This window comes from Sphaeroforma arctica (genome assembly GCF_001186125.1).
Source record: "Sphaeroforma arctica JP610 unplaced genomic scaffold supercont1.1546, whole genome shotgun sequence".
Classification (NCBI taxonomy): domain Eukaryota; class Ichthyosporea; order Ichthyophonida; genus Sphaeroforma; species Sphaeroforma arctica.
In genome coordinates this window covers 1-12,500 of record NW_014039012.1, presented here as the reverse complement: position 1 = coordinate 12,500, position 12,500 = coordinate 1, and the positions used below count along the sequence as shown (strand labels likewise).

General features: G+C 44.2%; 4 protein-coding genes across 4 annotated transcripts in view; 1 reads left to right on the top strand and 3 right to left on the bottom strand.

Moving 5' to 3' along the window:
- SARC_11149 (hypothetical protein) overlaps positions 1–959 on the top strand; it is a 1,734-nt gene extending 775 nt beyond the window's left edge. The window contains exons 3-4 of the mRNA XM_014294775.1: positions 203–327; positions 669–959. Of these exons, the coding sequence (XP_014150250.1) occupies positions 203–327; positions 669–873 (330 nt within the window). The 3' untranslated portion in view covers positions 874–959. The remainder of the gene's footprint in view (positions 1–202; positions 328–668) is intronic.
- Positions 960–2,267: 1,308 nt separating this feature from the next.
- Positions 2,268–5,439, bottom strand: SARC_11148 (3-isopropylmalate dehydrogenase). Its single transcript, XM_014294774.1, has 6 exons — positions 5,024–5,439; positions 4,427–4,601; positions 3,719–3,857; positions 3,362–3,494; positions 2,818–2,903; positions 2,268–2,653 (listed from the first exon to the last, which is right to left on the bottom strand). The coding sequence occupies exons 1-6, from the start codon at positions 5,403–5,405 to the stop codon at positions 2,462–2,464; spliced, it is 1,107 nt and encodes a 368-aa protein (XP_014150249.1). The 5' UTR covers positions 5,406–5,439; the 3' UTR covers positions 2,268–2,461.
- A 1,158-nt stretch (positions 5,440–6,597) lies between these two features.
- Positions 6,598–9,811, bottom strand: SARC_11147 (hypothetical protein). Its single transcript, XM_014294773.1, has 4 exons — positions 9,595–9,811; positions 8,136–9,061; positions 7,876–8,001; positions 6,598–7,720 (listed from the first exon to the last, which is right to left on the bottom strand). The coding sequence occupies exons 1-4, from the start codon at positions 9,687–9,689 to the stop codon at positions 7,149–7,151; spliced, it is 1,719 nt and encodes a 572-aa protein (XP_014150248.1). The 5' UTR covers positions 9,690–9,811; the 3' UTR covers positions 6,598–7,148.
- A 2,202-nt stretch (positions 9,812–12,013) lies between these two features.
- Positions 12,014–12,459, bottom strand: SARC_11146 (hypothetical protein; the record flags this gene model as incomplete). The annotated part of the gene is made up of 2 exons (XM_014294772.1): positions 12,014–12,078; positions 12,177–12,459. 2 exons carry the CDS (start codon positions 12,457–12,459, stop codon positions 12,014–12,016), a joined length of 348 nt encoding a protein of 115 aa, XP_014150247.1.
- Between the last annotated feature and the right edge of the window lie 41 nt (positions 12,460–12,500).

The following is a 12,500-nucleotide window of genomic DNA, read 5'->3' as shown; positions in this document are numbered from 1 at the left end:
TTGTGCATTGTCGGCTGACAATTAGGCCTTCCTTGGCCAATCATTGGTCACTTTGTCGTACATTGTAATCCTATAGAATCAGACCCGTCAGGGGTCGATCGTCGACCCTACTTCCGATTATCTACACACGTTAAATTCAGTTCTTTGATGAGTGTTATGCGTGACTATACGTGTTCAATCCACGAGTTGTTTCTTTTGCCAGGTCTTAAAAGTTCAGAAGGAGTGGATTGATATGCTGTCAAAAGAAGTGGAGACCAAAGGAGATCGACGCCCAGACTTGTATCCACCGTCTTCCAGCGAGAGCGAATATAGTGATGATGACGAAGAGTATGTCAAAAATATACACAGTTTCTACACAAACGCATCCGCTACTATCATTGCGTCGCCTTACGGGTGGTGTTCAGACATGTACGTGCATAAATGTATTCACCTGTTTGTTTGCGCTAACATAGGCAAATCACTAAAAGGCTACTGTAGATGACCATGTTTATGTGCTTCGCAGTGATAATACTCACACGTGGACTTCGGTTGTTGTTGTTCGATAGTCATGTCCTAAAATCGTTTTTGGAGAGACCACGTAGTTTACAATTAATTATGGCTTTAACTTGACCTCAAACACATTCAAACTAGAATAGGCATTGATAAGACTTTCCCTTTTTTTATATCAGGTCTGATGGCGCAACGGAATCCATTGAGGTAGACCGATTCGGCAATACGATAGTGAAGGGTGCAACAAAGGAAAATAGTAGCAGTCTCTACCCAGATTCTGAGAGTGATAGCGAGGCGAGTGACAGTGGTGAGGAAAATGCACAGGCCAAACTACGCGGTGATAGTAATTTAGAAGAGCTGCCTATCGACAAGCTCAAGCTGTAGAGTCTACAAAAATGAAAATTTTGTGCAATCAACTGGCGCATATACTCGCGGCGATGCATCAAATATAATAAATGCTATTATAAAATACACTTTAAAATGTGTGCAAGCGAATCACTATTGCTCACTATCCTTCCTATAATGTAAAAATGCTGTTCAAAGTCAATGCCTAGTATTAGTTATATTCTCGACACGTTCTGACCTATCGTATTAGTTATATTCTCGACATGTTCTAACTTATCGATGGCTACGATTGCTGGTTAAAAAAAAAGACTCTACAAGCTTCGCGTCTATGCTTTGTTCTTTGTCGAATAGCCACTTATGCCATGCTTATACGGGAGTAATATTACCCAATCCCATGGTCCACAGAAGGAAAGATTTGGCAATGCTGGTCGCACATTGTGTATCGTATTCGACGCATCCACACATCAGGTCTTTCAGCCAGGTCGTCGCACATCCGGCATACAGGTTGTACGAAAAAGGTTTAGTTCATCGGAGCTTAAGGGACAGTAAGCAAAGAGTTTGAATTTAAATTTAATTAGCGTTAGTAAATGTAAATTCTGCGTGAAACACCTTGTCTCTCTGATATCTCGTTGTTTAATGTGCCGTACCCAATAATAAACTCACTGTCGTTCAACTGACTATGCAAGCTTCCAAATTGCCCATTATTCGTAAAAGCATCGAAAGGTGGAGTTGCCTACCCCCCTAGTACACATGTCGCTTATCTGCACAAAGTACCGAGTCTATATGTATAAAACGTTGGCATCAAACAGCTGACTCTTCAAACCCGCGTAGTCTCTTGAATCGTATTATGTCTGTTCTGTACCTGGCTACTGAGCCGATTGCGATGACCTGGGCCAAAAAAGCATTCGCTCATCCACTACGTTTACCGATCACGAGGATAGGAATGCACAACAGGTAGTGCCTATAGAAAGCTCGCACGTGATCTGTCAAAGTAAAGTAGACAACCTCTCTGTGCAAGCTGAGAATGTGAGCCTGTGTAGTGTTGGGAGACTACCTCATCGCCATGTCTTCAACTTTACATCACTATACATACTACCAATCTCATGTGGTGACCCATGTTGGGAATGTATACCCGAAGCTACATATCCAGATTCTCGCTTAGTAATAAAATAAATTGCGCATTTACAATATAGACCTTCCTTCAATGCTCAACAGAATGTATAGTCATAGCCAACAGGCGTAATAGCTCAATCACGCAGAGATTATTTGCTCACCCGATGCCAACGCGGTTTTGAAATACGATTATAATTTGAACTACTACAGCTATATATACCGAGCACGACTGCTGTACTGGCATCAATCCTAGCCTCTGTATCGGATTTTCTCGAGGCATTCACAGCATAGAAACAATTAAGAATTGACACTCATTTCATCCTAAGTCATTTGGAAACCTTGGTGATCAAATTTTATTCTACACAGAATTTATGTAACTAAGGCACACACTAGAACCCATCAGTCATGGTGAAAAATCTGATCACCCTCATTTGTGGACAGCGTATCAACAAACCATATACAACTTTAGAAATCAGTGTACGCCCCAATTTGATCCTTGTCCGATGGAAACTATTTATTTTTCCATAGCAGCGATGATAGCAGCACTCATTTCTGTGCAAGACATAGAAGACTGTCCTTTCACGCCACCTAGAAGATCTCCCGTTCGACCGCCGTCGGCTAGAACTTTCTCGACGGCTTTCTCGATGCATCTCGCTTCGGCTTCTAGATTGTATGAATACCTCAACATCATCGCCGCGGATAGGATCTGTAAATGGTGTAAATATTGTAATTTGAGTGCGAGAAAGTGTGACGAGTCCAGCACACTGTTCCTACGCAACAGGCGGACGCAAGGGCATACACATACATAACGGCGCACTGCCAGATTCGAATCAAAAGAAGTATTGTTTGTACAATCGCTATTAAACATACCTGTGCAATAGGGTTCACCAAATTCTTGCCAGCGATATCGGGTGCCGTTCCGTGGATGGGCTCATACATGTGAATCGTATTCTCCCCTGTGATTAATAGTAAGAGACTGCGTGAGAAGTATGAAGGTATAGATTTTGCACAGTGGTTTATCTTTTTCAATTCATATTGGGGGACATACAGCCTATGACCACATTGACAATTTGTAGCCTATAAACAACTGAATGCATGCGCAAACCAATAAACTCTTGTACTGAGTACTATATCAGCGGAAGAATACTGTTATATCGAACGTGAGTTTCTATTAGGGGGTTTGAAAATTACTAAAACTGCTGCTCCGTCGTAGAATGATTTGAATTGTACTGGCGAAGGAAAAGAAGCAAAGCAGAAATCGATAGAGTTCACAAGCTATCTCGAAATATGTCGGATAAAAACACGACATAGACAACTGCAAACCGAAAAGTCTTAATCATGATAGAAGCCAAATCGCGGCTTCATATTCGAGAAATATTCCGAGTACAGGAAAACTCTAACAAAAAGCACTCACCTTCAACAGTGGAAAGGGACGCTGAAGGCATCAGACCCAGTGATCCAGGTAGCACGCTAGCAGCGTCACTCAGGATATCGCCAAACATGTTACCAGTCACCACCACATCGAACTGAGAGGGGTCTTTAATGATCTAAATAGATGTTAAAGTCGAAATAAGAACCAATCGGTCGCAGATTTATGTGGTAAAGTATGGTCAGAGCAAACAAGTATCATTCAACGGGCAGGGTCGCAAATAGATTTGCTCCGTGTAGCGAATTCGCTCACCGCTCTCACAGTAGGCGATGCAGCAAGCACATCACCGACCAAAATTCGCTTCAACATTCACGCTTGGACACATATACACATTGAACACACCTGCATTACAGCGTTGTCGATATACATGAAGTTGACTGTCACTTCGGGATATTGCTTTGCTAGATCCAGAGCAACCTTTCGCCACAGACGACTTGTGTCCAGGACATTGGCTTTGTCTACTACAGTAAGGTTTTTCTTGCTATGAATAAAATTGTAAAAAAAACTCAAATCTGTCAAGAGCAAATTCAACGAGAAGCCGAGACTGTACATTTGAGACTTAGTAAATATAATACTCACAACAGGGTAAAAAACGCTAGGTTCATGAACATCCTATTCGTAAAGCCTGTGAATAAGGTGTACACCAGGTGCAGGGGACGAGTTTATTGCTAAGCACGCCACGGAATTCGTGGGAACAGTACAAGACTCTGACCCGATTCGCCAGGAACATCCATCAAGTATTTAGTATCAGGGTGTAACGAGACTAGCACCATATGCACACGGCTTCGTGTCAACTATACATGTGCAGCAGTATATGTAAAAAGCAAGCATTGGAATTATGGAATCGTGCACCGAAACAGCGTTAGTCATCAAGATACCGTAGTTCACAGCGTTAGATTCCGCTAAAATATTTGTACACTTTGATATTCTTCTGTTAACATACGACTTATAACTTATATAAATGCACGTAGGGAGACGAGAACTTTGAAAGTAAATCATTTTTGACCAACACTTAGGATCGTATATTCTTTAGGTTTACAAGCAACATACCGAAGCATGGCACTCTCGAAGGCGAATCGCACTGGGGTAACGACCTCGTCCCAGGAATAAGACATGACATCTACAGCACTTTTGCCGTCTTCGGCTGTGCTGTGATCACCGAAGTAGATACCAGAGACTAGCTCTCGCACGATCACTACATCAATACCCTTGTTCACAATCGAGTCTGTAATTGAATTATGCAGTTGCAGGGCAATACTTAACGACAGTGGTTGTAGTAATGGCCACGTGGCAATTATTCGGTGAAGACATAGTGGCCCGTAACAGAGCTAAATCTAAATAAGAGGCCACACAGAGTAAATGTTTTGCTGCATGTGGAGAAGGCTCCACGCAATAGCAAACAAACTGACTTCCAGGTGCGCAAGTAATTACGATGAGGCACGTCATAAAAAAGTGGCCCTCTTTATCGTGGATCAAATGTTAGTCTAAGCTTTACAGCGATGTAAATACACAATTGACTACATACGTGAGAACTTAAGTGCAACAGAAGGCGTCAACAAACAGGTAAGCACCATATACGCACCCAATACTGCAAGCTTATATGTACAAAATATTTCTACAGTTCCGCCTTCCATAATACACACATACCTTTGAGTGGTGACAGGTTGCTCAAGAAAGGGTACACAGCAGCGGGTCGCAGGTTGACGGCCAAATTGAAGGCTTTTCTCAGGCCCAAAAGGGCGATTTTCTCGGCATCCTTCCACTTTGGAACATGCTGTTGATCCACTGGTCCTCCAACACATCCAAAAAGGATAGCCGAACTGTTCCGGCATAGCTCTAGTGTGGCTTCGGGCAGGTGCTGTCCATGCTTCTCGTATGCGATGCCTCCAACATCCGCGTGTGTGAACTCAAAACTGTGGCCGTACAGCTCAGTGATCTTGCCGAGTACATCGATAGCTCGGTCGCAAATCTCTGGACCTACGCCGTCTCCGGGGAGAACTGCGATCCTGTGCGTGGCTGAGCCTGGCATCTCTATAGTATATGGGAAGTGCTTAGTGCGAGTATGACTTCAAATTTACGGCCTGACATCATTTATTTATCAGCCGATATTTTACACATACTTTTTTGGTCGACATTTCAATGGCAAAAGCCAAAACTGACGTCTGACAATCAATAAATACAACACGGTGACAGAAATTCTCGATGTTTTTATATTTTTGTCGTTGGACTGATGAGAGTCCGAGTCACAAGTCCGAGCGTCCCTCTAATCTAGCACGAGAAGTAAAAACCAAAATATAGAGAGAACAATGAACATTCGAGCAAGGTAGATCCATCTTCATACATGACCCTCTGGAAGTCTCCCCGGGTTTTCAGTGCGAAACCCATCTCCAAGTCTTTCCACACTGGGAAAATAAAATTCCAATTCGAAATCCCCTGGAACAGACCTTCTGAGGGTCAGGCTTTATATAATTTTGTGCAGATAAAAAGTGGTTTGAACCATTTGGTTACGATTTGGAAATGATTTGGTTATGATTTGGTTATGATTATCAATTCTGGTTATGATTTTGGTTATGATTGTCAATTCATCCACTGTAAAGTAACATAGTAGCCGTTGTTTGAAGGCGTCCATTTTTTATGCCCTTTTCGGACAATATTCGCACGTGCGGAGATACTAAACCCCTATCTCTCGACAGGGTACTAATTTTATGAGATCTACCTCGACTCCTTCCAGACTTGCAAATTGTCCTGCTGTCTAGCTAAATACGTGAATAAGCACATTCCACCCATGGCCGTAATTTAACTTCATATTGCACACTTTTAGAACAATTCGTCTCATGTAGGTCTCAAAAACGTAAACAAGATCCATTTTCAAAGAGAATATACTGACTAGGTAGGGTATATATTTTTATCAGTACGTGACTGGATCTACCTCGACCCCTTACAGACGAACAAATTATGCCATCGAAGTTCGAACCTCAATTGTAGCTATAAAATCGACAGTCCTGCCGCCTAAATAATTGTGTGACAAGGAGTACTTTTTTTTTGTCTGGATCTACCTCGACTTCTTACAGACGTGTAAATTATGCTACCGAACCTCGAACAGTTATGAAGATCAGCATTACTGTTCACTTAGCTAAATATTTGAAGTATCACACGCTAGATATGTCGGTAACTTCGAATTGATATTGCATACTTTTGAAAAAAATTCGTCTCATTTCGGTCTCGAAGACGCAAACAATCCGTTTATTTACAAGAAAATATAAAGAGTATATATGTAGGATTTCTTTAATTAGTTCGTTTTTATTAGTATGTGACTGGATCTACCTCGACTCCTTACCATAGCCTTGTTCAATTTAGAAGGCTATGTCCTTACAGACACACAAATTATGTCTTGACTTTTTTTTCTCTATTTCGCGCCGTCAGCGCTTTCTATTTTTCGGACTATTCTACACCGTAGCTTTTAAATAATCCTATTTCTGGTGTGAGCGTGAATCGCGCCCGATTCGGATCCAGAGAGCATTCTTTCCTCTCTCATGTTGCAGTCCTGACGCAGTAAACTCAAATCATAAGTTGAGCAAGCTCATCTGCGCTCGGCGCGGTGAATTTCTCATCTCGGCCAATCCGGCGCGTCCCTTGGCTTGACTGGAGACCTTTAACGCCGGAGTTGACATCGACCAGTCGTCGTGTGATAGGCGACGTTCCCCGTATATAGCCCACATGGTAAACGACAATCTACGGTCAGTATTTTCCTCTGTGGTCCATCTTGATATACTCAAGCCACCAAAGGCTCTCCTACTGAATTTGTAAGCGATACACATGCAGATTCCGACTCCGCTACAAGCTTTTTATCAAAATCAACTACTGACACTGCTTCGCTTGAAGCGTTCGCGGGACACAGAGAGATTTGCTGAGATTTTCCGATCGGAGTACCAGTACCACTCACGCCCTTTGTTTCTCCAGGTGCACTGGTCTGCTTGGCGATGGGTTGAGCTTGAGCCGGGACAAATCCTGGTACATGGGGAGCCATAACATGGGGTGGCAAACATCTCAAACCAGGTCTTAGAGTCGGATCCATAGCAGGCATAGAGCCGCGCATCTGATTGATATGCTGTGCAGTTGGTCGGTGAGCTTGCATTGAAAATTGTCGCATTACTTCGACGTTGCCAGCTAAATTGCTCATTGAAATAGGAGTGCCGCCCGATGGCATCAGTGGAACACCGGGTCCTCCAAAACCCACAGGGGTGTACGCGGGAAGATTGAGTTGCAGAATAGCAGCCACATTGGGTGGGAGAACACCGTTGTTACTAGCTACCAGTTCAGCAATAAGAGCACCGTTGCACCGACCTAATTAGATAAACAATATGTAGATTAGTACGGAGTGCGTCAATTAGACAGAATTGTAGAATAGTACAGGTGGGGTTGAAACTCTACCAGTCGAAAAGCTATACTGCTTAGTATCAGCGAAAAGGAAGCAGGAGGAAGTCAGTTGACGAACATACTTGTTGCGGCGAGGCGCTCATTCAACTTTTGAATGACGAGTTCGTATTGACGACATCGGTGTTCAATTCCTTTCACATATTCCTTCTTTTTCTGGCGACTCTCCTTAGCCATCTTTCGATTTTTCTCTGTAAGAGTTGAAAGTGGACATATCTTAGAATCACAACAAACTATTTTCATATCATCAGTCGCAAAATCACGAACCGAAGGAACAATATGATGTGCGGATGATCTGTGCATACAGAAAGAATCCTCCACATACCAAGTTTAGCCTCCAGCTTCTCCAGATCGTTTTTAGATAACTGAGTACCCATAATCTGAGCAGCCTGCAGCTCTCCCTGTTTCAAACGCTTGCCACCAGATCCTACTGTATCAGTTCCTTCCAAGCTCAACCTACCCTTAGAGCTTGTGTCCTCCAGTCCTGTGAAGTTGGTCAGGCCAGTCATGGTGCTGGCCATACTGCCGAGTTTCTGACTGGCATTGCTGGAGCATTCGTCAGTGGACGCCGACGGATCCAGACACAGATCCATATCCGATGTCGATAAAGAGAAGTCAGTACCTGCATACTCGAATGCCCCGAAGTCGAGACTTTCAGCAGTAGGCAGTGTCTTGAGTTGCATTGGCGCATTCGGTGCGCTTGGACTGGAACTTGTACTCGCCAAGGTGCTAGGGTTTGTAAACTCGCCAAGTGACTCAAGAGGATTCTGCTGTTGCGCTTGCTGATGTTCACTCAACTGCATTGCCTGCCTAACGGCTGCGACAGTTATGCGATTGGCACGCCTGCGACCGCGATGGCGTACGGGCCCGCCCACCCTACCGAGAGCGCTCTGAGTCAAAGGCTGCGTAGCACTGGTGCTGGCGCGCATTGTACTAGTACCATCAATTAAACCTTCAGTTGTGTTGGTATTTTCTGCGGTGATGTCTGCCGGTGCGAGCGACACAACTTCGTCTGAAGGACTCTGTACACTCAATGTACTCAAGGAAGCTGTTTCAGGAGACCAATTGACACTGCTTTGGATAGACTCCAATGACGGAAGACCCGCCGCAGTTTGGACTGGTGAGCTGAACGAAGTGACATCGTCTAACAGTCCATCGTCCACTTGTGTGTTCGACTGTGTATCGAAGATATCTGAAGCGAGATTCACGTCTGCGTCGGCCGCAGCGTAAAAAGCATCATCCAGCCAGTTCCTGTATCCGATAAAGCGTCGTAAATGGCATGAGATTTAATAAACCTACGGAAACAAAGCAGCAAGCGTACACAAACGAAACAAATGTGTTGGTTGGAATAATACATACACAAAAGAAGGTGCAAAATTCGAGTATACAGTATGTCGTAAATAGCACATACGGCCACCTAAAAGAAGAATGATCTCGAAAAGCGTGTCTGCATTTCAATATCTATTTTTGTAGCATCAAGGCTTCCCAATACTCGATAAGATAACCGTTGCACTATACAACTGATCAGGTGCGACTAACACAAATAAATTCAACGACAAAAACACAGCTCTTCAGAAAGAAAGAAATAGCATAAGATGATAGCTAAAAGTAGAAACAAGGCGCAATATGTGCAGCAGCTAAACCAATTGAAGAATGAAGAAGCTAAGCAAGTCAAACTTGTCGACACCTACGTACCGCATATCACGTAAATAAACAGCAAGCGAAACGATCTAAAAAAAATCGCAATTACACGAGGTATGAATATTTCGAGTAGCTGAACTTACGCAGAGTCCAGAAGCCCAATATTATCATTCACGTCGATATCCAAAAGAAGCTCATTCAAATTGAATTTGGAGAACAAGTCTTCTGAGATCACCATGGTTCCACAGTTCTTGATTGGGTATTGATATGGGAAGATCAGCTATTAATGTTAATAAATGGGAGGATGTAAAGCTGAAGTAGTTATGGTGTTATTTCGTATAAGTATGCGATGTGTACTCTACATCAATTTATGCCAGCTTCGTGTGCGTGCAAAACTGCTTTTGTGTCAAAACTCAAAACAAGATTTTGCAAATGCAGAATGCCAGCCTGTTGTCTACTCTAAAAGTTCCAACTCTGCAAGACTGCAATGACTCGATACTCTCTCGGTAGTGCGGACAGCTCACACTTGACAGTATAGATGGTAGGTGGTTTTTATCTTACTCTAAACCCATAGAAAAACTTGGATCAGTGAGTACTGGTTATTTTTCGATTCTTGGGCCCTGGGCCCAGGCCCCAAGGCCCAAGGAGGTGTACACCCTACAGTCTACACTCTACTAATCTACAGTCGAAAACACAGTCCGGACTCTTCAGTCTGGAGTCTGGACGGGGTAAATATTTAAAAATAGAGATGGGTCACAGCCTCAGCCCTCACAGGGTTGGTCTTGCTTTCTCTGTGATGAGTCTTGTGACTCTCTTGCGTGTGTGGCAGACCAGAGTGGAGTCCACTTCGGCTCGTCGTCATTGTATTTTTAGTTTGACGAAACACTGCGATGAAAAAACCATCCGAATTCCGGGTTAACTCTCTTCTAAAATTAGTTTGTAGAATAGCTGAATCAGCCTGAATATTTGACTCCGAAATTGAAAACTTGGAATTGTTTCAAATTCAAAGAAAATAATATTACTGGATGAAAAAGTTAGTATCCAATAGTTACTTTTCAGGATTTTAAATGGAGTCGAAAACAGCATGTGCGTCGCTTTCAAAAAATGCTCTCATTTTATTGTGGATTGTGACACCTTCCCTGTGTTATTTTAGATATGTCATAACTCATATGTGTTGACGAATTTTGAGTAAATAGCAGATACACAGATAACAGAATACGACTCACCGGAAACCGAGGTCCGAGTCACCACTGTTAGAGTCAACAGTCAACTGTTGACTAGTGTCAGTGTGGCCGTGACCAGTGAGTTCAGTGAGTCGACTACTGACCCCGCCACGACCAGAATCACCAGACTGAAGACTGATGAGTTACTTTCTGGCTCACTGAGCACACAGCACAGCACTCAGCACTGTTAGCAGTGAGTCAGCAGTCAGCGCTGTCAGTAACTCAGAACCAACGCTACTCAGCACTCAGCAGTTAGCAGACTCAGCTCTCGGCAGTATTACCTGTCACTGAGTAAATGAGACTTTGAGTCACTGGACTCACTGCAAACTGCAGACGGGCGAGTGGCGACAGCAGTCAGCAGAGTGCAGAGGAAGACTGCTATGAGACACACACAGCCAATGCAGGTCGCAGTGCCCCGAGGCCCTCGAGGGCCCCGACATGATGCCGATGGGTCTGAGACTCTGAGCAACTGCGGCAGTGCCGGACTGCCGGGCTGTGCAGCATAAGCAGTTAAAAGCACAACTGTTGAATACTTGAACTACATATACATGTTTTTTTTTATTAATAAAAACAAATACACGCAGTTTGCACTCTGCACTCTGTACTGAGTTTTTATACTCTACACTCTGCAGTCTGCAGTCTGCAGGCTATTTACAGTTTTACACTGTAACTCTGCACTGAGCACTCTGTAGTCAAAGTCTGGGACATTGGGACACTACTGGGGGGACTGGGCCACTGGGGTGAGGGGTCTGCTATTTATTTGATGTTCTGGCTGGGGCCCTGGGCCTGGGGGCTGGGGTTGTGAACTTCAAAACTTATCTTCTCTCGTGTATGTGAGCCTGTGAGGCGTGCCCTAGCGGACTGGCCCCTGGCCCCTGCGGGGTCTGCACTCTGCAGTTCTGCTAAATATTAAAATATGCGCCTAGACTAATAGAGTAAATCTCTCTCTTCTAATAGAGTAGAGGGTGGGGGTCTACACTACACTCTGGGCCTTGAACCCCTACTAGCTAGAGCTACTGAGTACTAGCCCCTCCCTCTCTCTAGTAGTAGAGAGAGAGTAGTCCCTCTAGCTCCTGGCCCGTGCCCCCTGTCCCCTGGGCCAGGGGCCCTGCCCTGGGCCTCCTGTTGTCTGTACCTACTCTCTACAGTCTACAGTGACACTAACTCTCGCAGTCTCGCACAGTATTCATAAGTATAAAAAAAACCAAAAGTGTAGTAGCAGCTAGGACTAGGAGTAACATTAAAAAAACTATTCATTACTAGGTACATAATCTCTGTCAGACCCTGCCAGCCTAGGTATTTACTATTTACATATGTACCGAACCGGAGATTTCAGCTGTCAACCTGTGACATCTGATAGCGGCTTGAGCCCCTCGGCAGCGCACGGCCCCCGTGAACGGCGAACTGTAGTTAGGAGCAAAGTAGTAGGATATAGTCTAAGTCTCTTATAAGCTATAGAGGTAGGCCCCTTTTGCTACCGTAAAAAAATCAGACTAATAAACCTGTTTTGAAGCTCCTTCGTCCTGCCAAGTGGCCTAGCCGTACAATTAGTCTGATGTTATTGGCCACTTTACGGTAGCAAAAAGCGTCTACCTTGCCTACAGGAAGATGCTTCACCGCTACAACACACGCCGCCTCTCCTGCTCTCAGGCACTCTTTCAAGAAGCCGGCGGGAAACCCATATGCGACCCCCGTATTCACGGTTATACTATCAACGGCATCGATCGCCTCTGGCCGGCCATGTACCGCGGTTCCAAGTTTAACCTGGCGCAGCGACAGTATCATATCACTGACCAGGAAACCATGGAACTGGCGTTCTAGGTTTC